Here is a 26,137-nt window from a genome sequence, read left to right on the forward strand (position 1 = left end):
ATCTTTGGTACCAAGCTACATGACTTTTTAATTTAAAGAATTCAAGTAGTAATTTTTGTCCAGTTGTGAGACTACAGCACTGTAGTTGCGGGACTACATTGTTAAGATCAGAGATAAGCCTCTGTAGACTTCCATGGATCAAACTTTGAATGGTAATTAATGGATAGGTGCTTGTTAAAAGGGCCTGCAGAAACTGGGCCAGTTCCAGGCTAGATGCAATTACCCACACTTTCTGTAGTCAACTGAGATACATTTTAGGCTGTGGGGTGTGCATGTGTCATTTTACAAAGGGGCACTTACATGCAATATATTACTCACTTGATTGTACTATTAGGGTTGGAGAAGAGTGGGAATTCAAATTGAAGTCATTTTTTCTTTCTTTAAAGAGAACAGTTTTACATTACATAAACTGAGTAACCATATTTAGTGATTAATAAGATAGAAGAGTAGTCACAATCTAGAATAAATCACATCTACCAATACCCAATGAAACAGCATATGTGTGCATGAGGGAAATCCTCTTTTTTTGTGCTTAATACTCAAGTCTGTATGATGAAAGATGTTGTCTAAGAATGTTAAGGGGTAACTAATGCAAGTTAAAGCAAAACGGAGTGAAATGAGAAATTCCCTAATCTGGCACATATTATTTAAGGCTTAGTTATAGTTCATATATGGTAAACTATTATGGCTTTGCAGTAGAAGGCTGCCTTGCCAGGTAGTTACTGGAGCCTCATTATCTTTCAAATGCTTGGTGACCGCTCAGGCTCATTATCTTCCTATTTACATAAATAAAATGTAAACTAATGCAAATACCTATTAGTGCTGTTCATACTGGTTCAAACCTGGCTGTAGCTTTTTTTTTATGGCTCATTAGTGCTTCCTAAAAAAAACTGCAAGAATACCAGGAGGCAAAATCTATTCAGTGACCCTTGAGAAGGGTAAGACTAACCTTTCCAAAACATGCCTGGGTACTGCACCTATTCTCTACTAATTCTTTCTCCTTTCATGTAGCCTTTGAAAGGGAGATTTACAGTGGTGCCCAAAGCAAACAGGGAGAAGGATGTAACCTAGTTGTGGTTCTTGAGAATGAGGGGAAAGGGGTTCATCACTTCTGGAAAGGGATATGACAAATACCCATTATCTCTCTACGACACGACTAATGCAGATGCTGGAGAGAAAACTGTTGTGGAATATTAGAAGAGGAAGAGCAAATAAGAAGGAAAAAATGCCAGTGGTCCACAGGATAAAAATAATCAAGGCTACACCTAGAATGCAAATGGAGTACAGGATGGAAATTCTTCCAAGTTCATGTCACTTTCTCATTGAACACTCGCACACAGCAAATTAAGATGCAGATTTATTTTCCTTCGTTAAAATAACAGGCGATTCCCCAAAGCCTTTTCCCCTACTTCCTGCTACACAAAATAATTCTGTAAGGAAACAGGATGGATTGTCCTGCCATTTTCACGGATCACTCCAGAAAAATATAGGAGCCTCCCCAAGGCTGGGCAGATCTCAACATGACAGCGAGGCACTGTATTTATCTGGTATTGTGTCTTCTAGTAAATGTTGGAAGTCTTTTATAAAAATGATGGCACTGCAGGGTGGCTGGAGCAAGTAGGTAAAATCAACACTTCGCCTGGCCAAGGGAACGGGGAATAGTAAAAGCAATATAACAAAACATGCAAACACCGTTGAGAGATGATCCATCTGTACAAGTCCATGTGCCCAGGGGGCTCTGACAGGAACATAAGGCTTGGCTTTCTTTCTTTTTCATCCTGTTCAGGGTTTCATAAAAAAAAAATTGTGGGGTTTTTTTTGTTTCTGTTTTTTATAAAAATAAAAAAATGGTCTTTAGATAGACTACTGAAAACAACTCTGAGAGTAGAGCACTTTCTTCCTCAAGAGTCACCTTCTGGAAGAGTTCAGAAAGGGTCAAATATTGACCAATAATGGCTTGTCTGCTTTGTAATCTCAATTGCGGCTTCAGCAGGGAGGCGGGATGGAAATTCTTCCTCATTCGGCCGGTTTGGTTACCAACGAGAGCGGCTGGGCCTGCAACATAGCCAAGGCAGCTTGAGGAGATGGAATGGCTGCAAAGGAAGGAGGCGATGTCAGGAGGGCGGTGTGGGGCATGGAGGCAAAGGGAAGGGGCCTCGAGAGGAGTGACGATTGGCTTGTCAGGCTAGAGGAGGAAGAGGAGGAGGCAGCCTTGCTTGACAGGAAAGAAGCAGAGTGCAGAGACAGCTGGGCTCTGGCTTCAGGCTTGGTAGTCAGGGAGAGAGGCTGAGCCTGTTCAGAATGGGTGGCAGCAGGAGCTGCAGGTGATGCCAAGGCTGTGGAGGGAGTGGCTGGAGAATCCAACATGCTGCCATGAGAGGATGCAGGGCTGTCACAGGATTTGTCAGCTGGCAGGTATGGCACACAAGGCTTCTTGCTCTTTGACACCACAGAATCTGTTAGTGACAAAAAAGAAAGTTATTTATCGGTTAATTTCTATCCTACACGCCCAGTGACTTGCTCATGGCTGCCCCATGAGCGACATATGGCTGTTCAATTCCAAATGCATTACTGTGTTGACAATGCTAGATTAAGCGGCAGATAAATGCCACTTCTATGGCCAGGTAGTAAAAGTAGCCAAATGGTTAGATGAGGGAAAGTTCCTTTGCTACAAAAGCCTATTTCGCCTGTATTTGAAAGAAGGTATACCCAGGCAGTGTTGCAAACCGGTGTAGGGACTGGCTTGCATCAGAGCAGTCTTTCCACAACACCAGAAATATTATTCTCTGGAAGACTCTCTAGAAGGCCACACTGAAAGCCCCTTGAATTCAACTTCAAGGATGCTAGACAGTTTTAGGGATTTTGTGAGTTTCCTTAGCTTTATCTCATAGAATTGTAGAGTTGGAAGCGATCCGTCAGGGTCATCGAGTCCAACCCCCTGCAATGAAGTAATCTCAGCTAAAGCATCCATGACAGATGGCCATCCATCCTCTGTTTAAATATCTCCAAGGAAGGAGAATCCACCACTTTCCGAGGGAGTCCATTCCACTGTTGAACAGCTCGTAAAGTCAGAGAGTTCTTCCCAATGTTTAGTCGGAAGCTCCTTTCTTGTAACTTCATTTTATTGGTTTGGGTTCTACCTTTTGGAGCAGGAGAAAGCAAGCTTGCATCACAAGTTTTTGCTCTCACAAAAGCTAAAACTGGTCTACAATTTAAAATGTACAGATCCTGGAAGTTCTTGCACGAACTCTAAAAGGTTTGGAATTACCGACTTCTGCACCACATTCAAATCTGGTTTCTTGGATTCTCAGTTATTTGGAAGTGGCAGCCCTTAAATAAAATGAGAGCAACTGTTCAAAAGTTCAAATGTAGCCATTTGATATTAAGTGCATATCTTGTTCATTATTCGGCGGGGGGGCGGACTTGATCAGTGGCTAACTCTTTTCTCCTCTCCACCTGCCTCCTCCATCTGCTTTTCTAATAATCCTATTGGCATCTTGCTATCCCTGTGTGTAGAAGGAAGCTATATAATGCTTGTTCTTAAGTGTTTGTCCTAGGATGGGAGTAATTTACACTTCATTTTCTATTTTACAAGGATTGGAGAGGGGACTGACAAGCAGTAGCAAATATTAGGAATTCCAGACTCTCAGTTTCCCTTCACAGTGAGGGAAAAATTAGAATTGTCACGCCCATTATGGACTGGGGCCAGACTACAGAAGGGCAAGGCATTGGTACTTACTCCCTGTTTCTTGGATTTGTTGCTGAGGTTGTTTCTCTCTTTTTCTCTTCTTTTTCTTACCCTGAAAGGGATAAATTTACAGAAAGTTGTGAAAGGAAAGGAAAGGAAGTCAAGAATATATAAGACTACTACAGAGTTTCTCTGAGTTGTAAACTTGAATTTTAAAAACAACAACTGTGGAGTATAGATAAAGAAAGATAGCAGAGAGAAATACTAGGCCATTAAGAAGGTCCACATACTATCATAACTACATTTATTTTGGTTATAATTATGCTTGGAAATCCAGCTGTTTTTTGCTTAAATAGGAAGAAGACTGCTATGACAAAGAACCGCCATCCAACTGGCAGCATACATCTTGAAGAAACTGTCTCTTCACAAGGACAATTTCTTCAAGATGCATGCTGCCAGTTGGATAACGGTTCTTTGTCATAGCAGTCGTCAATGTGGAGTTCCAAGGAAGCATTAAGCAAATGCTTAGACAGTAGTTAGCTTAATCCCTTTACAAAAACCCTTGGAAACGTATGTGCAAGGGTTCAGCAAACACTTAGAGGTGATGGTTACCAGCAAGGCTTTGTTTCCAGCTGGAACTCACTGGAATTCAGTTCCGGCACATCTCAGGTGGGCACCATTGCCATTATAAGACGACAAGAGAGTCGTTCATGGTGAGTTCCACCACCTCTTTTTCTAGAAAAATAGCACTGGCTACAAGGGTTATCTTCCCCCTCTGCTACTATTCCATCCCGTAATTGGCCATCTAATCCCATACTTCCATTTCCTTATTTTAACATTGTCATCATTCCTCTGCTTTCTCCTTGTTCCACTTCTCTCTCCCCATTTTTTAAAATCTCTCCAATAACAGCAGCAGCAGCAGCAACAGCAACAACAACAGTGACAAAATCCATGAAATGCAGCTTAATTTGTATGATCACAAAGGCACATAGATTTCCTGGAGCCAATTATTTATTTTTTGTAACAGAATACATACATCCCTGATTATAAACTTACATAGTTATCTCGTGCAGACCAAGTTGGGTAGAGCTGAGAATGAAGTTGTCGCTCCTTGCGGGCTAGCTCATAGTACTTGGCTTGCTCCTCACGGGACAGCGAATGCCACTAAAGTATGATGTTAGCAGAAAAGATACTGTAGAAAGTCATCTAATGAAATTTGGGGTGCCACCTCCCCTCTCTAAAAACACGACTGAAAACTTTCCTTTCTACATAGCTACACAGTTTGAAACAATATGCTATGTTTCGCTCAAGGCCTACATATGAGCAACCATCTTTAACTAGAAGCTTGTAGCCAATATATATATATACGAAAGCCATCCACCGCCCTGCTTTTTTGTTCCCTTTTCCATCTGGATCATCAGATCACAACAGTGCAGCAACAACTGGTAGAATGACTGCTCTGTGCAACTCTTAAAGGTACAGGAGCCCTTCAGAAGCTATATGCCTCCCTGGAACTCAGTGCCCAGCCTTCCTAGTTTGTCCACATATTTCCTGCTGACAATGCACACCTCATGCCTCTAGGGCCTCTGTGAAATATTGCTTCAGTCATATATTCTCTTTGATCTCTCTTTTCTTCGATGTGGTCTCTGTAACAGGTCCCTACTTTTCAGAATCCTGCCTGCATTGTCCCATCTTAACATTTTCCACAGCACCCCATCCCTCCACCCATAGCCTACAGGACCTCTAGACTTTCCATACTGTGAAGTTTCTCCAGGGCTTCCATGTGCCCCAGTTCCAAGCATCCTCTGCCATTTTCCTCAGGTTTCTCCCCCCTCCCCCCCCCCACACCTAGTTTTCCTTCGGGTTCTCTCTTTGGTCCACATTGCCTCCTCCACACCCTTCCTTCAGTCATGTTGCGATGGATTCCCTGCCCCTGGGGACTCTGTCCTGGCCTGTTCCACAAAACCTCTAAGGCTTATATGCAAAGTCTTCATCTCGGCCAAACTGACAAAAATCTGCCTTTCCCCACAAGGTGGACTTCGAACATTCTAACAGCTTGGTTCCCTGAACAGTTCCTGGACATCCTAAACCAATACAGGAGCTCAGCAAATCGGTACGTGAGAATCCATTGTCACAAGAACAATAGAATATGGATGAAACTGCAAGCCAACTCTGCGCATGCAGCCCAGTAGCCTAGATGTCGAGTGAAGAAGCCAATAATTTGTTTTGTACCCTTCTTCCTAGAATCTGGTTGATAGCTGCACTCTCTTTCAGTGTACACTCTGCCACCACCTTGGCCCGCATCTCCTTCATGTACAACATGAATGCATTCAATGGTTTTTTTATATGGGGTTTCTTCTCCTCCTCCTTCTTCACAATAACAGGTGTTTTTCTGCAATAATAATATCTTTCATTACTGTCCCATAGTCCCAGTCATAACCCACAGGCTCTCTCCTACCAACCATGTGCAGGCAACAAAGAATAAGATGTTCGGAGTGAAGAATGCTCTTTCTAACAGGCAAAGTACAGTGGTACCTCTGGTTGCGAACAGGATCCGTTCCGGAGCCCCGTTCGCAACATGAGCAGAACACAAACGGCGTCTGTGGGTCGTGATTTGCCACTTCTGTGCATGACATCATTTTGAGCATCTGCACATTTGCGAGCGGCGAAACCCGGAAGTAACCTTTTCCGGTACTTCTGGGTCGCTGCGGGACGCAACCTGAAAAGACGTAACCTGAACCGAACGTAACAAGAGGTATGACTATACCTCTACTAAAAACCAGTCAGGTGGTTAGATCACATGCATATTGTAATGCTCTTTCCATTTATTCCATATCTGTGAATTAAGACAGCACGCTAGCAATGGAAATGGCACCCTTGCAGCAAGTCGCCTATCCCTCAAGTGTAACATTTAGGAGCTCTAGCTGTGTGAAGTATAGCAGTCATGTTTTGAGAATTCTTGCTCTTGGGTGCAAAAGAAAAATACATGCTGCATAATGGCTGTAATCATATGTAAGATTTAATAAGTGTTACAGCTGGAGTTGGGCAGAGAGATTGTGCATGTGGGCAGAACTTGTCGCAAGGATGCAGTTCTTTTGCAATACCTCCATGGGAAGAGTAACTTGTGCTCCAGTTCATGCACACTCCTTCTTGCAAGACCAAAACCCTGCTGGTTGCTATCCTGTGATATAAACTAACTGAACAAGCAGCCTGCATGAACAAAAATCTCTTCACCTACTGCCAAAAATAACAGAGAGAAGGCAAGCCTCTAGGGAGGCTATTCCATGACTGGGGTGCAATCACTTTACAGGTCACCCATCCCACTTTGCTTGATTAGGGCCTCCAAAGAGGATATGTGTTCTGGAATGTGAATGCCTCTGCCATGTGTCAGTTGCTTCAAACATCTTGTATAGACAGATCTTTTTTGCCCTGGCTTTCCCTGACCCGTACAATTTGACCCTGTTACTACTGAATTATTATATTATTTTTTTGAGGAAAAACCTACAGTGTAGCATAAAAAATGGCAGTGATAGCAGCCTTCCACAGCTAGACTAAGTTGTAGTGACCTTATGAGAAGGGGTGGAAATTCAAAAAAATAAGGTACATTGAGAAATAATAATTACACTACAGTGATAGTGGCCCCTTTCCCATTATATCTCCTGACAAAATAAAGTATCCAGGCAGCACCTGGCTAGTCTATTACTTACGAGCTTCCTTCAGGACTCAAGCTGGGTTGTGTAGGCTCTTGTTTTACAATGGGTGACACAATGGTGGGATGTGGGATTCCTGAGGGATGAAGTCCATGACCAGGAGGAGGAACCATATGAGGAGAAAACCTGCTAGACATCAAACTGGAGCACAATTGCAAGTGAGATGCTGAAAGCAAATACCTCTAAGCTTAACCATTTCAGACTCTAAACATCATCCTCATGCTCCTATTTCCTCATGCCCTGCTTTCCAAAAATATTGAGTGTCCTAAACATTTCCTATCTCTCTTTTTCGCGGTACCTTGCCAAGCTACTAGAGAACAGTGAAGCAGATGACCCAAGGATTATGCAGAAGGTCAACGGCAGAAATAGGAAGCAATACTATAAACTATCAACTTATTACTGCCCCTACTGAATCACAGATAACTTTCATCAGAGCTAACACTTGAACTACCGGGGGGGGCGGGAATGAATATACACCTGTACATTCTATCTTTTTGCCTTTATTCTGAAGCAACTCCATACATTTCTCATACTGAATATATTTGAATGCTAATTTATATCTGTTCTGTTGATCTCTGTTCATTCTTAGAAAAATGTGTTCATTTTCCTTTACAAGCCTCACTCACTGTTAGTCAAGACATCTATCTGTAAATGCATGCAGTGCTCAGCATGCCACAAGTACAAAATTGCCATTGAGTATAAACACAGGATCATGGGCTGAAAAGTGTTCCAGTTTCTCTATCCCTGTGGCTTTATTTCCCATTCAGCATGCAGTCCTTTTGCTGAAATGACAACCCCATGCAATCTAACAGACAGTAGCATCTACTAGAGAAAATGGATGATTTACACACACATGGAACAGCAACCATTTCTGTAGGTGGGAGCTCACATGTCTGAATGCTCCTCCGTGGGGGGGGACGGGGACCCTTCACAGAGAAAACAAGATGCAAGGCAAGAGACACACAGTTTTTCTATGTGCTGAACTCTTTTTCATGAGAAAGCATGTCCCCATGTGAGCTCTTCCCTGCCATCTAAAGTGGTAGGTGCCAGACATAAGTTCACCACCTCAGTGAGAATAAGGCCTCTTTCTCCTACTTGAACCCACCTGGACATTGAGGCATTCATAGCCAAGGCAGGGTATGGATGTCTGAACCCACCTGGAGGAATGGAATACACTGGCTGTCCTTGCCTAAAACAAACAAGAAAAATGAAATCAAGAGCAGGTTCTGCAATGCAATTGCCAGCCACAGATCCAAATACATTTATAATCCAAAACTACCCAAAATTACAAATTTTTATCACTGTCTATGAATTTAAGCATCAATCTAGAAAATGTTTGTGTGTTAAACTAAGATTAAAAAGGTAAAGGTAAAGGACCCTAACCCTAACCCTAACCCCTGACAGTTAAGTCCAGTCGCAGACAACTCTGGGGTTGCGGTGCTCATCTTGCTTTACAGGCCAAGGGAGCTGGCGTTTGTCTGCAGACAGTTTTTCTGGGTTATGTGGCCAGCATGACTAAGCCGCCTCTGGAAACCAGAGCAGCGCACGGAAACGCCGTTTACCTTCCCACCGGAGCAGTACCTATTAATCTACTTGTACTTTTTGGCGTGCTTTCAAACTGCTAGGTTGGCAGGAGCTGGGACCGAGCAACGGGAGCTCACCCCGTCGCAGGGATTTGAACCGCTGACCTTCTGATCAGGAAGCCCAAGAGGCCTGTCAAGATTCTACCCAGCCATGGAACCACTGAATATGCATGGAATCTCCTATCAGGCAACAGTTTTTCTTATTGAGAATCACAGCTTTCAATGTTTTTAAAAATATAATTTTTGCAAATAATGTGGCAGTTGTTTTGACTTGGAAAATATGGTATTAATGGCCAGGAAAGGCTTTTATATACATTAGCTGTTTGTTTATATATTGTAAGTTGCTTAGAGTTACTTGGGTAAAACAGTGACTAATAAATTTAATAAAATAAAATAAATAGCTCTCCATATACTCAATATAGTTAGTGTTGCTGATCCTATTCATCATCAGACTCCAAACCACACATCTTGCCTCCCACCTCAACTTCAATCCTCTCCACAACCACATTCCATGGCCGAAATGACAAGTTAAGTGAAAACCTGAATTTTGCAAACAAAACTTATTATACCAAGTAAGTGAACATATACATTGACACATATATACACTTACGTAATTTATTCCAAACACACTTGCTAAAGCAACTATCACCTCCAGCCAAGGACTCCTTGAATATATGAGAAGCCCAATACACATACAGAGCTTCCACAGATACATACTCTATTCACTTCAGTGAAGGGGGTCATTCCCTACATGCAAAGGAATACATGCATAGAATACTCATGGAACTCGGAATAAGGGCACTGTCTTTTAACACTTTATGGTGTCTCCCCATTGAGCAACACGCTCAGTTACAGCTACATCAAAATATTGGATTTCTCCACTGATTTAAAGTGAACATGTCTCATATCCTTTATTGGGGGCATTTAAAAATAGTTTCTCACTGTAAATGAGGAAATATCCATATTAAATTGTTTATTCTGTCCTTTTTCATAAAGCTATGCCTCTTTCTCCCTTTCTAGTTACTCCATTCCATTTAATTCCACCTTCTCCTTGGTCCCCAAGCTTTCAGGTTGTTTCCCTTTTAGTCAGTTAGTATCCCATGGCCAATGAGTCCTTCCCTTGATTATTTTTTCCTCACTGAAGATTTTTCTTAATATTCCTGCAAACCTCAGAGTAACCCTGAGTCTGCCAATACCTCCCTCTTCTCCGTGAGTAGTACCATTTTTGTTACATGTGGATGAGCACGGGAAAGCTTGAATCGAAAACAGAAGAAATGATGCAACAGACTCAAAACTTACCATTATTTTTTTTTAAAAAAAACACCACCACTTAATGGTCACTTCTAACATTTTTATAACAATATTTTATTCTTTTTTCCATATAGAAAATTACATTTGTTACTCAACAATTATATTCTAATTCAACAAAACTAGTGACTTCCTCCTCACCCAACATGAACTTCTGACATTTTTATTGACAGGAAAATAATGACTTTCTTGACAGATAAGTAATTTGAAAATTAACACCTGTAGAAGGCAATAGAAAGACCACTAGCCATGTCAAAATATAGCAAAGTAGTCTTTGTCTCTAAATGCTCTTGATGATCAGAAATCATTTTTTCCCATGAATAAGGGACTGGGCTGGCCTAGTCTGTGCTGTTCCAAAGCTCTAGGGAATTTTGGAACCTTCAAATCTTCAATTACTCAATTGGGTGAAGAAAGCATAGGATACAAATGTGATAAGTAAATAAATAAAATCTAGCTCATCATATTAATCTATAAGGTTTAGTACCTTATGCATGTGACTCATCCTAACAAAGCAAAAACCACAGAGGTCCCTTGAGCAGATGAAGAGCTAAGAACCAGAGATTGTGGTTTGATGGAACTGCAACAGAAACTTATTTCAGATGCTCGCTGATCATTTAAAAAAAGGGGGGGGGGGATTTCCACAAGACCAGAGAGGAACAGTTCCTACTGGGCAGGGGAGCAAGAAATGAATAGATTTAAACTGGTGGTTCTTACTGTGGTACGAGCCACCCCAAGGGATGAGGAATTTGCCCAATGGCACCAGGAGACAATGGGTAATACGGAGACAGCTCTGAAGGGTGAGGTGGTCGTGGAATTCCTGGTGATGGAAAAAAACCAATGGATGTTAACACAGTTGTGATGCCCCCAGTCCAACTTTCAGTTTCTAACTGGAATCCTACCTTACCTGAATCTAGAAAAATATAAACATGTTTTCCCCCAGGAATTTCACACGGTACTGTTCAATAAACTTGCATGCTTCTTTTGACTTTGTTCTGCTTCAATTCACATAACTATCTAGTTAACAATTATCTGGCAATTTACCACATGCTGGGTGGGGTTTTTCTGGGGCGGAGGTGTTTCCGCACGTTCTTAAAACTCACCTGTCTTAGGGTCAATTTCAGGGGAGAGATGGGAAGGTGGTGAACCTGGCGAGAAGTGGTCATTACTGTAGGTGATGAGTGGCGTCAGCGGGTGCATATGATGTGGATGCTGCACTACAGGAACTTTGTTTGACTACAAGAGAAAAGCAGGACTTTAATGCACAATTTAGTTGCGTTTCAAAATCTTCTGTTACCTTAGTCAGCTGAGAAGAGAAATAAGTAACTTTTATTCATACCACACTTCCTGTAATAATATAGAAGAACTTTTCTCAGGTAGAATGTCCATTATCAGCCTTGGCAGGGATGTGTGCACTATTAAAATGGGCTATATCATTTCAAAGTATTTTGTCATGTATTAAATATAAAGTAAATGTTTAAGTTTTCAAAATGGCAAAGAATGGTTTTATTCAGCTAAAATCAGTAATCTAATTCTTTTCTAAAGGACAAAATTACCCAGTTTGGAGAGATCCTTCTGGACCTCTTGTAATCCACTAAGGTTTTCACAATCCTGAATCTTGCCACCAACTCCAGATAATTTATGAACAAGTTAAATACTACCAGTCCCCACATATATCCTTGGAGAACTCCACTGCTTACTTCCCTCCATTGTGAGAGCTGTCCATTTACTCTTGTCCTCTGCTTCCTGTTTAGCCAATTACAAATCCATTATCCCATGACTGCTAAATTTATTCAGGAGCTTTGGCAAGGGACACAGTCATAAAACTTTTTGGAAGTCAAAGTATATAACGTCTACCAGATCCCGGATCAGCCCTATTTATTTGCTTCATACTCTCAAAGAATTCCAAAAGTTTGATGAGCTGGGTTTTGTAGAAGTCATGCTGATTCTTCCACAGTAACATTTGTCCTCCTGTGTGCTTAATAATTCTAGTTTTAATGTTTTCCAACAATGTACTTCAAGCAGACATTATGCTCACTAGTCTGTAATATCCTGGCTTCCCCCAACTCCCTTTTAAAATTTGTTATGTTGGCTAGTCTCCTCTGGCAATTCTTTCACTCCTTTGTCATCTAGTGGTTCAACTGCATACATTCTTTTTCCACTTATTAATTCAAATTTACTTTGCCATAGTTTGTGTTCCTGTTTATTCTCCTTGCTTGGACAAGACTTCCACTTTTTAAAGGTGCAAGCCTTCTTGGCTTTCAGTATCTCCTCTACTTTGCTCATGAACCTCACTGGCATCCTCTTGAACTTGTCCATACCTTTCCTAATCTGTACAAGGCCTGCTCTGGAGATTATCCCCTAATTCTCCTGCACAATCCAGGAGTAGAACTCAAAATGAGACCTTAAAATCACTTCATGAGAAAATCATGAAACCAGACAAAAAAATTGGGAAGAACTTTATACAGGTTCCTTACAACTGGAGATGAACTGAAGTATAATTTTTTTAATGTTCCACCTACAAAAGAAAATGAGGATCATAACCTGCAATACTCATTCTCTTTAAATCAACCTGCTCCTGGTAAAATTTGGGTCATTTGACAAAAACTGTATAGAATATGATGGAAGAACTTTTGCTTTCCAGTTACTAGCACACTGTAAAACTGGTTGAACAGCACACAATATACCAGTCTTGAAACAACTCTGTCCACTTCTGAGCACAGTTCAGTACTGGTTCTCAAAATCCAAAGTAGCTCAGGACTTTAAAAGACACCTTCTACTGCATGAACATGCCTAGGTTTTGAGATGGTTTTTGCAGGCTCTGTACCATATTCATCTGTCTTTGGAGGCAAGGCAGGTGGTGACCAAAGTTAGGACCTTTTCAGTGGTGGTATCTTGATTTGGAAGTTTCTGTCCAGGAAGACAGTCCTGGTACAATGCCCTTACAATGCTGAGTAAAGGCCCTTTTATTTGCAAATGTTTTTAAATATTTAGTTTCACTTTTCTTTTATGCAGTAGGTTTCGTTTGTTTTGTTTTAATGATTTCAATCATTTTACTGACATTGTTTATTATCATTTTAATTTTTAAAAGCTGTTTCTAAAGCTCTTTGACTGAAGAGAGGGTAATCTAATCAAGTAATTGTAATAAAACAAAATGAATATCCCTCAGTAACTATTCTCTTGCAGTACTCGGAAACGGGATCCATGCCAAAAGACATGCACAACTCCAGAATTGTGCCACTCAAGGTGACTGCCATGACTGTAACAACTACTGCGAAATCTCCCTGTGATGGGGGTTTCTCCATACTATTACAAATTTCCTAATGATTATTTTATTATTACAACTTTACTAATGACAAAGGGTGCAAAGGGTTTTAGGGGAGGGGTAGTACCTCTGTCAGGGGGCACACTGTGCTCCTTCTGGAATAGTTTGTCCACCTTTGGTCCCCACCCTGCACTCAGCTCTCACCTGTGTCTCCTAGAAACTGTCAGCCTGCAACAGCAGCCACACCCTGGGAAACATCTTTGACTGGCCTACTAAACCAGGTGAGGGTAGTCAGTGGGTCTCAAACCCTTGGTGAGTTAGGGACTTCCCCTGTATGCGAAGACAGGCTCCAGTGGATTGAGCAGACAAGACCAATAGTGGGCCCAACGGTCAAGAAGGAGGTAACTGCACATGCTGTAGTGAAAAATGAGGGGCAGATCGGGCTCATCAACCTGGGAAGGTAGCCCATCTGGTAGAAGGAAAACTTCTGCTGCCTTGCAGCTATTACTCATTCATGAAAAAGCCTTCAGGAACCCTGAGGAAAAATCTGCACCTGCTACCTTGTGGGACATCTACAGGAGAAGAAAAGGCTAAGGAGTGAACCCTATAAAAATCTGGAGTGAAGTCCCTAAGACAGCTAGATGGCACCTTGTATGCCTCCTCCTAGCAACTCCTGCAGCCAAGCTGGTGCCAAACATATTGCTCTGCTTTCCTTTGGACCACATCAGCAAGGCTGAAAGTGGGGTATTGTCATCTGGGCAGCCCAGGACCTCCATACACCCTGCCCAGGCTTGCCCCCCAGAGAGGTCACTTTGGTGCTGCTAACACAGTGGTTTGACTTCACACCCAGAGGCACACTCCGCTGTCTCAAGACAGACAGATGCCAACAGCAAGTGCAAGTATGCAGCATGAATTTGTGCAATTTCAGTTTCAATACAATGTAGTCAATACTTGTGCTTTCTCAAGAAGGTTGCATAAGGCAACAATGTGATTTTCAAGGAGACAAACAATCCCTATATGACAGTAATGGTAAAGGTAAAGCTAAAGGGACCCCTGACCATTAGGTCGAGTCGTGGCCGACTCTGGGGTTGCAGCGCTCATCTTGTTTTGTTGGCCGAGGGAGCCAGCAAAGCCAATGAAAATAGTTTGTCCACACATATATGCCATGTGGCATTTATCTATATGCTTCCAACTTTCCTACCACCAAGCAAACATGGATTCCTGATACTGGGTCAACAATTTACCAATTTTAAAGATGGGAAAGTGCCTAGTTGAGCGTTCCTAGTTCAAAAGACAATCTGCTAACTGCATAGCACAGAGGTTTTCAACCTTTTTGAGTCCACAGCTCCCTTGATCAACTACATTTTTCTGCGGCACCCCTGTGGGGCTCAGGAGCCCCATTATGTCACCGCTTGCTTGCAGAGCTGTCAGCCTCTCACCCTTTTTCGAACACCCTCCCTTTGGGAGTGTTTCATCAGCCTCCTCTCCCATCTCCTTGGGAGTCCTCTGGGCAGCCACAGCTGCCGCCCCTGGTCTCTGAGATGCTCCCCGTCCCAAAGAGAGGTGCCTCCTCACACTGCCCCACAGGGGCCTGGGACTTGTTTGTCCATTACCAACAGCAAGGGTTGGCAGGCTGGCTGGGCTCCCTCACTCATCTGCTTGCTTACTCCAAAGGCCACCTCAGCTCCTGGCAACCAGCACCCCTTGGCCAACACCAGAGGCACCATTCACCTGGGGAGCATGTAGCCAGGGCTGTTGCAACAAACAGCTGTGCAAGCCTTAGGAAGGCAGAGACGCAAGAGGGCAAAAGAGGAGGGAGGGAAGGAAAGACGGATAGAGGCCAGTGTTGCCCTGCAGCACCCCTGACGATCATTCAAGGCAACCCAAGGTGCCACGGCACACTGGTTGAAAACCACTGGCATAGCAGAAACCTCAAAACCAATGCAAAGTAGAATCCTCAAGCGAGTGAGCCAATAAAGCAAACCCACAGCAAAAACCTCAAAACTCTTTCAGACCAAATCACTCCAGAAAGCAAGCTACATTATCCTCAAACTGCCAATAATATGCCATTATATGATCAAGGAATAAACCTCCTGAAAACATTTCTGTTTACATGCATATTGAACTTTCATACTTACATGTTCTTCCCCTTCATACAAACACTCCTCTTCCTCCACTCCCACTCTGAACTCTCTTTTTGAAACCCACTCAGCCAACATGGTTCCACATTTCTCAAGCTTTACCTATCATAAGCTATCGTAGATCACCCAATGCAAAAGGTAAAACTTTACATTAAGATTTAGTTCATGGCGGGATTGGACCTATTACAAGTGGTGATTTTAGGTGTGGAAAGTGTTCCGGCTGTGCACAATCTCAGTAACTAAAACAATCCACAATCCTAAATATGGAAAGGTCTTTACACTTAGAAATTCCACCACGTGCCAATCCATTAATGTAAAATATGAGATTGTGTGCCCTTGCTCCTTGGTATATGTAGAACAAACGAGCAGAGCACTAGGATTACAAATCAGTGTGAATATAAAAGTAGAATTAGAACCAAGAATATTGGAGACCCCATTAACAGAATATATGAAGTTCATAGCTTCCGAACAGATCCACATATGTACTCATAAAGAGGAAGCTCAGCTTGTCAGCAAAAAGCATGTTTAGATTTCCATGTTACAAAAAATAAATTTAAATGGTATGAATGAAAACTTTAATCTAATCAGCTTATTTATAAGGAAATTATTGATATTGCATTAAATTCATGTACCGTTTTGGTCATCAGTCTGCTGTGGTTGTCTTGCTCACAATAACTGCCACCACTTGACACTAAAAAGGGATTGTAAGGTGACCTGAGTAAGCCTATCTTCATTGCCAGTGCTTCAGATGCCCATTACAAGTGCAGAAGCTACTATTTCCTATGGCTTTTTAAATTGTATTGGGGGGAGGCATTGTTTTTGTTTGTTACTATAGTATCCAATTTTTGTGTTTTCATATTGTAAACTGCCTTGTGATCCTCGGACGAAGGGTGGTATACAATATTAATTAATTAATTAATTAATTATCGGTTCTGTCTGCTACAGTGGTGGTAGACGTGTGCATAAAACAAATACAACATTTTGAAGTAAATAGGGAGTTGAAGGTGTGAAAATGGTTCAATCCCACTTTCCCAGAAAAAGGGAAAAGAGAAACAGCGATAAAAAAAATCAACCAAGCAAGTAGTTGCATGCCTCCCCATCTATATCATTTATTGGATCAGGAGGAGAATAGCACATAGGCACAGGTTGCAATATAAATTGCATTTATGCAGAAGATGATAAAGTAGTCTTTCAAGACAAACTCAGGCCAACGAATGTGGACTTGGAGAATTTTGAAATAAACTGCTTCACTAGCGAAGCTTATGGGTTGCCTGAATGGGGAGTATGCCTCTTTTCACCCTTCAAGAAGGGTGTTGATGTTGTTGTTTTGGTTGGATCAAGCCATCAACTTTTCAAACCCCTCTTTTTAAAGGCAGAATTTGAAAGTTTTGTACCCATCCTTTCTCCACAGTAAAACATCAGTAATATTAATTTTCTCAAACAGTTTCGCTTACTTTTTTATATTGATTTTAGATTAATTGGCAATGGACTACAGCTGGGAACACCTCTCTCAACATAAATGCATGGACTGCATTTGTCAACAGGTTTGCAACTGTAGTGGATACAACAAGCAAGCAAATAATGTCTGTGAGGATTGGCGCAAGAGGGCTGCGGGAGAACTAAAAGGTACTTTATATCACTTATATTGAGAATAGAGGGGTGGCTTTTATCATTCATTCAAACAAAGCTTCCAGTGATGTTTTTGCCTCATGAATTCCCAAAGCCTAAGTCAAGGTATCACGGCTTGGGAATGAAGTGCCTCAGTTTTCACTCTTTTTGAATACTTGTGCTAACTTTAAAAGTAGCCCATGAAGTTAACTATTGCTGAGAAATGGTCATCAATTATTTTCACATGGGAAACTCAGGTTCTGTCTATTCTACCTTACTCTGTGGTAAGTGCGGGGGGCGGGGGGGGGAGAGAGAGAGAGACTGAAATGATTATCACAAAAGAGGAACCTGAATGCTTAGCAACTTATTATAAGTTTTCAATGACTTTTACTAAGCATTGGTACCTTGTACTATACAGGCTCTTGAAAAAAACAGCTAAAGACTGCAAAAGAACCCTGAATATTCACCCAAATGTCCAGTTCAACAACAACTTTTTTGTTTCTTCTAATTTCTTGAATTATTATTTGGTGGCAGAACTTAACAATTTAATTTAAAACAGCTTTTCTATAGACTGACATTCTCTTTTATCCCTAAAGAATCAGGATTTGGGTGCTCCCTCAACAAAAGCAGACGCTGAAGAAGAGTGTTTTCAGCTTTTCTGTTGTATCTGTATCTTTGTGCAAGCTCCTAATACTGTCAAGATCCAACAACGATAGTGATTCTAATCTGACAAACCTTCTGATTTTCAACAGTCTTCTTTTTCTCTCCTTTAGGCAGAAACTCCTCCAACTTTTTTTAGTTTGCATAAGAGTATTCCTATAGATACTGTCTGACCAGGAAGGGTTAACGCAAAACCAAGCAACAAACACTTACCAAGTGTGCAGGAGAGGGCGACCTTGCATCCTTTAGTGTAGCTCCAGCTGGTACATCTAGAAGTGGCCACTTTACCTGCAGATACTGAAAGATATTGAAATAAAGAAGATAAAGCCACAAAAAATCAAATTGACAACAGATTTCACAATAACTTCATGGCCCAAGAAACCAAACAAATGCAACTTTCAGCATTGTTCAGATACAAAAAGGCTTGAAGCGCAGGATTATGTTTTTCATATCAAAAACCTCCTCACTAGTTATGATGCCCTTTTAGTCCATCTCACAGGTCACAAAGATGGCATCATAGTAATGGGAAATCTCTTATGGTTGCCTCCCAGATCACCTTGGTAGCATATGGAAGCTCAGATCATATGGTTTCTTCTTCCAACACAAGCTACGGACACTGGATTGGAAAGAAAAAATGTGACTGGCCCAACTCCATATATTAAAAAGGTCTAAAATGTTGCAGATAACACTGTGTCTAAAATATGTAACCCACATGCAATGACATTAAGGCAATTTCACAATTAAAATGCCGCTGATGTTTGTTTGTTTTTTACCTTCTTGCTCATCTGTGATTTATTGATCAGCAATGCTGACTAACACACACATACACAAATATACACAGAGAGATTTGCAAGATAAGGATGGAAGTGTAAAGGAAGAAAGAAGGGGGAGCATATAACCAAACTTATTCCCAGCAATATTAGTGTAGATGAGCTACTGACACTAACTTGAGAATAATACCGTCCCATTTAACTCAACAGGGCTTCTGAGTACAGGCACAGTGTCTTGTGAATGTGCACAAGTATTGTGAGTATAACACAATGATCCAGCAAATTCTTGTGTATGTTGGCGCTTCCACAGAATTTAAGATTAGGGAACTCCGTATCTCAAAGACAATAAACGTGATTTTCCAGAAAGTATTTAGTTGATTATTTTTTAACACCAACTATGTAAAACAATCTGCCAGTTTTGTTTTTTAAAACACTGACATTTAATACAGCATGGCACTAAATTTAATTTAGACCAGTTTCAATGTAGTGCTAACATGGAATTTTTATTTTATTTTCCCGACACTTTGCTAGGAAGAATACTAAAGCAATTTAAATTAACTTGCACCATTGGATCTCTCACACAATCAGTTCCTCTAACTGTAAGACATAATGCATCTTAGAATTACTAGGTATTTTGTGTTTTTAGCAGAGGAAGAAAATTATTCCATGCCCTATAGCTGAACGCAGTATGTCCTGTGAAATGTGGAGATTTGGGAATGTGGAGTGGATGAGTTGCAGCTGTGCTCTGGAATTTCCCTAGCACACAAATCTTCATGATGTAAAACAGCTGGAAGGAAATCCCAGCATGCTCTATTTAGAGGCAGAACAACCAATAATTTAAATGGAAGATTAACCCTTCAACTTAAAACAAACCTTCACATTTCCTCCAACATATATTTCTACTATCTGTTGCAAGTAGAACGTGATGAATAAGTGCTGATCTGTTACAACAGGCCATCGGAACAGATTCAATCCTAAGAAGGCCACTATCTTCTGAAAAGCTTAAGTTTGGCAATCACAGAACAATACAAGAGAAGCAAAAGCTGTTTTGCTTCATCAGATGGGCTGCATTTGTCCTGCCACCTAGCCCATCCAAAAGACCACTCGCACTATACATTTAAATCGCTATATCATTTTAAGCAGTCAGGGCTTTCCCCAAACACAAAAGAAGCTGTAGATTGTTAAGGGCACTGAGAGTTGTGCATAGACCAATATTCCCCTCATAGGGATACAATTCCCAGAGTATCCTGTCAAAGGACTGTTAAACCACTCTGAAATTCTAGCTCTATGGGGAATAGGGCTTTTATGATGTGAACTGCCCATAGAACTTCTTCTTCTTCATCATCATCATCATCATCATACCTTATAGTGCTCCTGTACAAAAAATTGTGCTTGTAATATACGCTGACTTTTGTAGTGCCAGAGACAGTATGCCTTTCAGTATCAGTTGCTGGGAATCACAAGTGGAGATAACGCTGATGTGTTTGTGTCCTGCTTGCAGGTTTCCCATAGGAATCTGGCCACAATGAGAGCAGGAGGATGGACTAAATAGGCCAGGTATGGGGAACTAGATCTAGTTTCCTCCAATAAAATCATTTCTCCCATTGAGGTGCTTGGCTCATGAGATAAAAAAGGAAATGAAACAAGTAACAAGAAGTTGAATTAATAACAGCAATATTTTACAATCTGTACAAGTTATCCTTTTTTGGTTGTGGAGACACTTTTTGCTTGAAATGCAGTAAAGGGATCACTGCTGTTGTGCCAATGCTGCCACCCACCACCACTGCAGCTCACCCTAGACTATTCCTCTGAATTTGCTTTAGTTGCTTTTATGTGTTTTACACTGCCGCTTTATTGAGTTTTAGGCTATACACTGCTTAGAGATTTTTGAAATATTAAGCCTTTTATCAATGCTTTTAATTAATTAAAAATATACAGGCCTTTCTAGCAGAAGAAAAATGAGGTAGAGCAAATTTCTGATGTGGCTCTGACCCCTTTTGAACCCCTCTTTCCTAACAGTACCCACCTTCATGCAAGAAACTATGTGGAAAATGAGAGAGGGCTGCAAAAGACAAACATATCAGCACATCCTTGTATATGCACAATGCTTTAGGAGACATCTAGGGTTATACAAAGGATAGCTAGCACTCAAAAAAACAAAAATAGTTTTCACCCTCTTGCAAGAACCCTCCACACACTGCACTGTGCCAGGAAAGGCATAAAAAGTCCAGAGGCCAAGCTAATGATCCATCTGGTTTCACTCTGTGTATTGGGACAAAAGCAGGAAAAAGACAAGAGTTGTAATGATGCAACAAGCCTAGAAGCAGAAACTTACTGAAAGGGTGAACAAATAACCTTTGGGCTGACCCATGAAAAAAGTCCAGAAAATCAGGTGGCTGGACAGGAGATTATCTGGGAGTTGAAGCAAGGGCTTCCCATCTTGAATCAGCACAGGGCATAGGTGGAAGAGGCTGTAACAGAAGTTCCATCTCTCCACAAACAGATGGGGGAAGTTTTAATTGTAGCCTAGGTGTGTTTCTAGTGATTTCTCAATATTTCCCCCATATATTCTTATTCCACTTACCTTAACCTAAAATAAAACTCCAAAATGTACCATGAAGAATGAAGTGGCCTAGACTGGGAGAGGGACAAATGTGGCTTCCCTGGGAGCAAAGGTCAGCTAGGTAAAGGCTTGAGTAAAGCTTCAAACTTCAGACCCCAAGTGATATGATATTTAGGAGGGCAAGTGGAAGTTCAATTATGTCAAAGTGGATCTCCCGTATTAAACGGCCATCTACTGAAAGCAATGGGAGGATGATTATTTTGCAACTGCTACAGACAAAGGGAACCCATTCCTTTACACTCTGATTAGGGTCACCAGAGAGACGTTGATACACTCTCCATTTGTTCTTTACATCACTCAGCCAGTGTGGTGTAGTGGTTAAGAGTGGTAGATTCGTAATCTAGTGAACCGGGTTCAAGTCTCCGCTCCTCCACATGCAGCTGCTGGGTGACCTTGGGCTAGTCACACTTCTTTGAAGTCTCTCAGCCCCACTCACCTCACAGAGTGTTTGTTGTGGGGGAGGAAGGGAAAGGGGAATGTTAGCTGCTTTGAGACTCCTTCGGCTAGTGATAAAGCGGGATATCAAATCCAAACTCTTCTTCTCTTCTACTGTATTCTGTGATGTCTATTACTTAGTAGAAGGAGAAACACTGAAAAACATTGCGGGGTGAAATATTTATCCATACACCCTGTTCCTGTAATCTGAAATTTGGAAGAAGATGCAGAAATATGCATTTTCCTCTGCAAAAAGGAAGCGAGTCCAAGGCCAAATATGCATGGCTGTGAAATGTTCCCAAGACCCAAACAACATTACACATGCCATGGAGTTTGACAAAAACATCTGGTTTGGGTTGAGTTATAGCGCATAAGACATATGAATGCTCCTGACATTGTCCTTACAATGTATGCATCCCTGCCATCTTCAGGCAATGATCTGGCTGTGACATAACGTCAAGAGAGAACATGCACAATGTTCAACTCCAGCCCAAGCAAAATTATACAACCAATATTACTCCATAAATGCTATTGTGTGTACTGAGAAGCTTGATGACTGTTATGGTGCTTGAGCGTGAAAAGAATGGTACAGCTACGCTGACTGATTAATAGGAGGCATGATGTGTTGGAACTTCCTGTTTTTCTGATTTAACGCAGCCTACCAGAAAGGTGAATATTGGGCTTTTCTAAGGTTTGTAGTGGACAAAGACCTCTCTGTACTTCTGAGATGTAGTAAAGATATAGTTAACACCTCCACAGCAGCGTTGAGCTCCTATGGAAGGCTGCTTTATTTGCTAACATTTGCACCGTATCCAGGCCAGATTCACATTCCTCTGCAGGAACAGAGCAAACATTTTAAAATAAAGAGCAATTGCCAAAGGTTTCCGAACACAGAAGATTCTGGATTCCCCCCCCCCCCCTGCTTTGGAGATTGAGAACAAAAAATTGGAAGGCAACCAATATACCAAGCACCTTTGGACAAAGGAAGCAGGATTTGTGTACGTTTGACATGGAACAGGAAGAGAGCTTATCTCATTCCTATAAAACATACAAACAGTCCACTGTGACAGACCAGTCTTGCCCACAATGCAGAACTGTTTCCCTTCAACCTTTTACATTTTAACTGTAAAACTGAGCCTCCAAACTCAAAGCAGAATATGGCCAAAACTAACAACTCCATAGCACAAGTGAATGAAACATACAAGCGAGGGCCCTTGCCCTGAAAGAAGGAAAAGACAACTGTAACAGCAGCCGCTGCCACCTGTGAGCCAAGAGGAACGTTTCCCGAGACAGAGAACTCTGGAAAATATTTAAAGAGTACTGTTCACATTTTACAAAACCTGTCTTCCCTCAGGAAAAAGACAATGCAGGCTACTGCATTAATTAGACCTTATTCATATAAAATTGGCACCATTGACACTTGTAAGCACTGGTTTGCAAAAGCTTAAGGCAGAGCTTTCCAAACTGTGTGTCGTGACACATTAGTGTGTCGGCTGCAGTGTGTAAGCGTGTTGCATGAACGCTCCCCTCACTCCTCTTGGGGCTGAAAAGGGGTTAGTTTAATCTCCGGTTTGCTGGTAAAACTGAATTACTGTGTCGCGAAATGATGCATGTCTAAAAAGTGTGTCACCAACATGAAAATTTGGAAAGCTCTGGTTTAAGGAGATAGTCTCCACAACTGTATGTGTGTTCTCCTAATTCACTCACTGCAGTGATTTACAGAAGCTAGATGTCTGGCTGTACAATCATAAAAAGTAAATACATATAATCTGGCAGCCTCCAAATATTATCCCATAGTCCTTCAAAAGCTTACTTGCTATGTGCTGTTTACTCACTCACTCGCCTTAAGAAGGTATATTGTGAATGTTAAACCATAACTCAATTTTAATCCTACATACATTCCCATGTAGAGTATGGAAATTCAACATGGGCACAGACACTACTTGTACATCTTATGCTTTAACCCAGTTGTTCCAGCAGTTTTTGTATATATATAATTCCCTGCACACAAAAGCACAAACTGTGGAATGTATCCATGTAACCGAATCCCTACCTCAAGATGTGTGTGGTTAAAGAAAGTTCTCAATACACGGTGGCTCAAATCATATACTATTATTGTTAGTATTACAGAGTATATTTTCCAAGTTGCCCTTCTCCTACTACTAATTTGGTATTTCTGGAAATGGTTTTTCAATTGTTTAAGTTTGATTTATATGCTTTTATTGCATTTTTGTCTATTGTTAAATCATCTTAATGCTCTTTTTAAAAAGAGAGTACAGTCCATAACAGTTAGGCAGAATGAAAGGAGCAAATACTTTAGGCCATTACTTTATGACAGAGTGGAGAATCCGTAGCCCTACATATGTTTGCTGGACTAAAATTCCCATCATCCCTGGCCACGGCCGTGCCAGCTGGGGCTGATGTGAGCTGAAGTCCAGCTACATCTGGAGGGTCAAGTTCCCCACTCCTGCATTAGGAGGACAATGAAGTGAGAGAAGGAAACGATGCATTTGCCCACTGGAAAACTGTGATAATAAAATGTTACTGCGAGATTCATACAGCTAGTGTTGAATTCTTGCCCTTTACATAAAACTGGGCTGAGGATCTGTAATCAGATCTTATTCTTCAAGGCTCCAATAACAGCCAATTGTGGAAAAGGCAGGGAGCCAGGGCTGTCATCTGTACAAGGAGTATGTTTGGTATGCAGCTGGCCCCATGACCCCCAACTAGCTAGCGCAATGACCTACAGTACACTCTGGGCTCTGAGTACAGTAGAAGTAGTTTCCTAAATGACTGCCTTTGATCTGCTCTCCAAGCCCGAAGATCAAAGCATCTGGTTAGATTGGGGAAGTCCCTGGATCTGGCTGCTGTACAGCTCCAATCTGTTTCCAAACATTGAGTGGTGATGTGAGCTCACTTGCAGTTTACTGCAGAGTCATTTTCAAAGACACTCACACCACCCATAACTACTAGGACACAGTGTGCACCACCCCATTTGGTGAGTCAGCTTTCTAGGAAGCACTGGCAAGAGCTGAGAAGCCATGAAACCCAAAATACCCACAGAAGACGTGCAGAAAGTTCTACCCAATTAAAAGTTCTCTGTGTTGTCGTTTTCCAGCTGGTTTATTTTATGCTCCACCCTTCAACACTCTTGGTCACAAAGGGGGCTTTCTAATCCATTTGGTAAGCAGAGAAGCTGCTGGCGAATGAGGCGGGGGTGCCTCTATGAAGGTTGTATAAAGGCTCCTTCTCATTTTAAACAATTTAAGAGGGCAGCATGTGGGGGTGGGGAAACACTCCGAAAAATATACAAGGAAAGAGACTAAGCTAATGGTACAGGGGCAGTGTGGAAAACTGAGCACCCCTCTAAGTGCAAGACTGTGCCTCAAACAGACGTTCACTGTACAGCCATGTGTGTATAAAAAAAAAAGAGTTAATGGCATATTGAAGCTATAAAAGTTTCAAAATGGTTACATTCCAGAGAGATTAGAACAAGCCCTGGTTGCTTGTTACCTTCCCTCCTCCTCTGCAAGTGGGGGAATGAAAAGGATTTTAACCATTTCTCTCCCACATGCTGTTGTGCCACACACACAGTACAATGCACCCTGCTGTCTGCACATTAACCTGCCATTTGCCAAATAGCTTCCCCTCAGCTGGGGATTAACATTCATCAATTCAAACAACAATCCAGTGGTCCTGCAATCCTAGGCAGGAACAATGGGGTGCAGACAACAGGCCTTGGCTTGCCCAGGACTGCTGTAGTCACTGCATGTCAGCAGTCTCTTCTTTTGGCGAAGAAGCCTGCAGCAAACCAGGAGGCGGAGGAAAGGAAAAACAAAAGAAGAGTTGCTACAACCAATTACAAACGTTAATGACCAGATTTCCTGCCCTTGCTACGCACATGGCGTAGATGTTATCTGGACATGAACAAATTTTACTCTAGTTTTAAACACCCTAATCTAGGGTATTCGGATCTGATTATATATGTTCCTCTCTGTGTAGACCAGGCACTCACAAGCACCATTCACACATCTCATATTGTATGACATTTAGTATTATTATTTTTTGCAAACAATTTTAATATTTCTCTCATATCTGTCTTCACAGTTGGGCAATACTATAGATTTTGGAATTGTTGAAAAAAAACTCTCTATAAAAGCCAGTTCTCTGTGAAAATAAATGTACTTCGCTTGAGTAGTGGGGGCAGAGGAAAACCTCCTACTGGCAGCTTCAACAAAAATCACTGGGGAAGAGGATTGTCCATCCTTCAGGGTAACTGCAGGGAGTTGCATAGGGAGGCAAACTATTTCAAATAGTTTATCATTGTTTTCCCCCATTCCCATCCCAAA

At 41.5% G+C, this 26,137-nt stretch overlaps 1 protein-coding gene and 1 long non-coding RNA gene across 2 annotated transcripts in view; one reads left to right on the forward strand and one right to left on the reverse strand.

The window, feature by feature from the left end:
• Nucleotides 1-1,344: 1,344 nt before the first annotated feature.
• Nucleotides 1,345-26,137, reverse strand: part of TCF7L1 (transcription factor 7 like 1) — a 66,886-nt gene continuing 42,093 nt past the window's right edge. The window contains exons 4-12 of the mRNA XM_080982462.1: nt 18,174-18,257; nt 11,390-11,522; nt 11,004-11,106; nt 8,504-8,587; nt 7,396-7,539; nt 5,921-6,080; nt 4,745-4,852; nt 3,740-3,800; nt 1,345-2,456 (exon numbers count right to left, since the gene is read on the reverse strand). Of these exons, the coding sequence (XP_080838588.1) occupies nt 2,017-2,456; nt 3,740-3,800; nt 4,745-4,852; nt 5,921-6,080; nt 7,396-7,539; nt 8,504-8,587; nt 11,004-11,106; nt 11,390-11,522; nt 18,174-18,257 (1,317 nt within the window). The 3' untranslated portion in view covers nt 1,345-2,016. The remainder of the gene's footprint in view (nt 2,457-3,739; nt 3,801-4,744; nt 4,853-5,920; nt 6,081-7,395; nt 7,540-8,503; nt 8,588-11,003; nt 11,107-11,389; nt 11,523-18,173; nt 18,258-26,137) is intronic.
• Nucleotides 11,529-21,471, forward strand: LOC308463906. The gene is made up of 3 exons (XR_013979810.1): nt 11,529-14,586; nt 14,684-17,318; nt 18,512-21,471. It is a non-coding gene; the product is annotated as an uncharacterized lncRNA (long non-coding RNA).

This window comes from Podarcis pityusensis (genome assembly GCF_964106645.2).
Source record: "Podarcis pityusensis genome assembly, chromosome: 15".
Classification (NCBI taxonomy): domain Eukaryota; kingdom Metazoa; phylum Chordata; class Lepidosauria; order Squamata; family Lacertidae; genus Podarcis; species Podarcis pityusensis.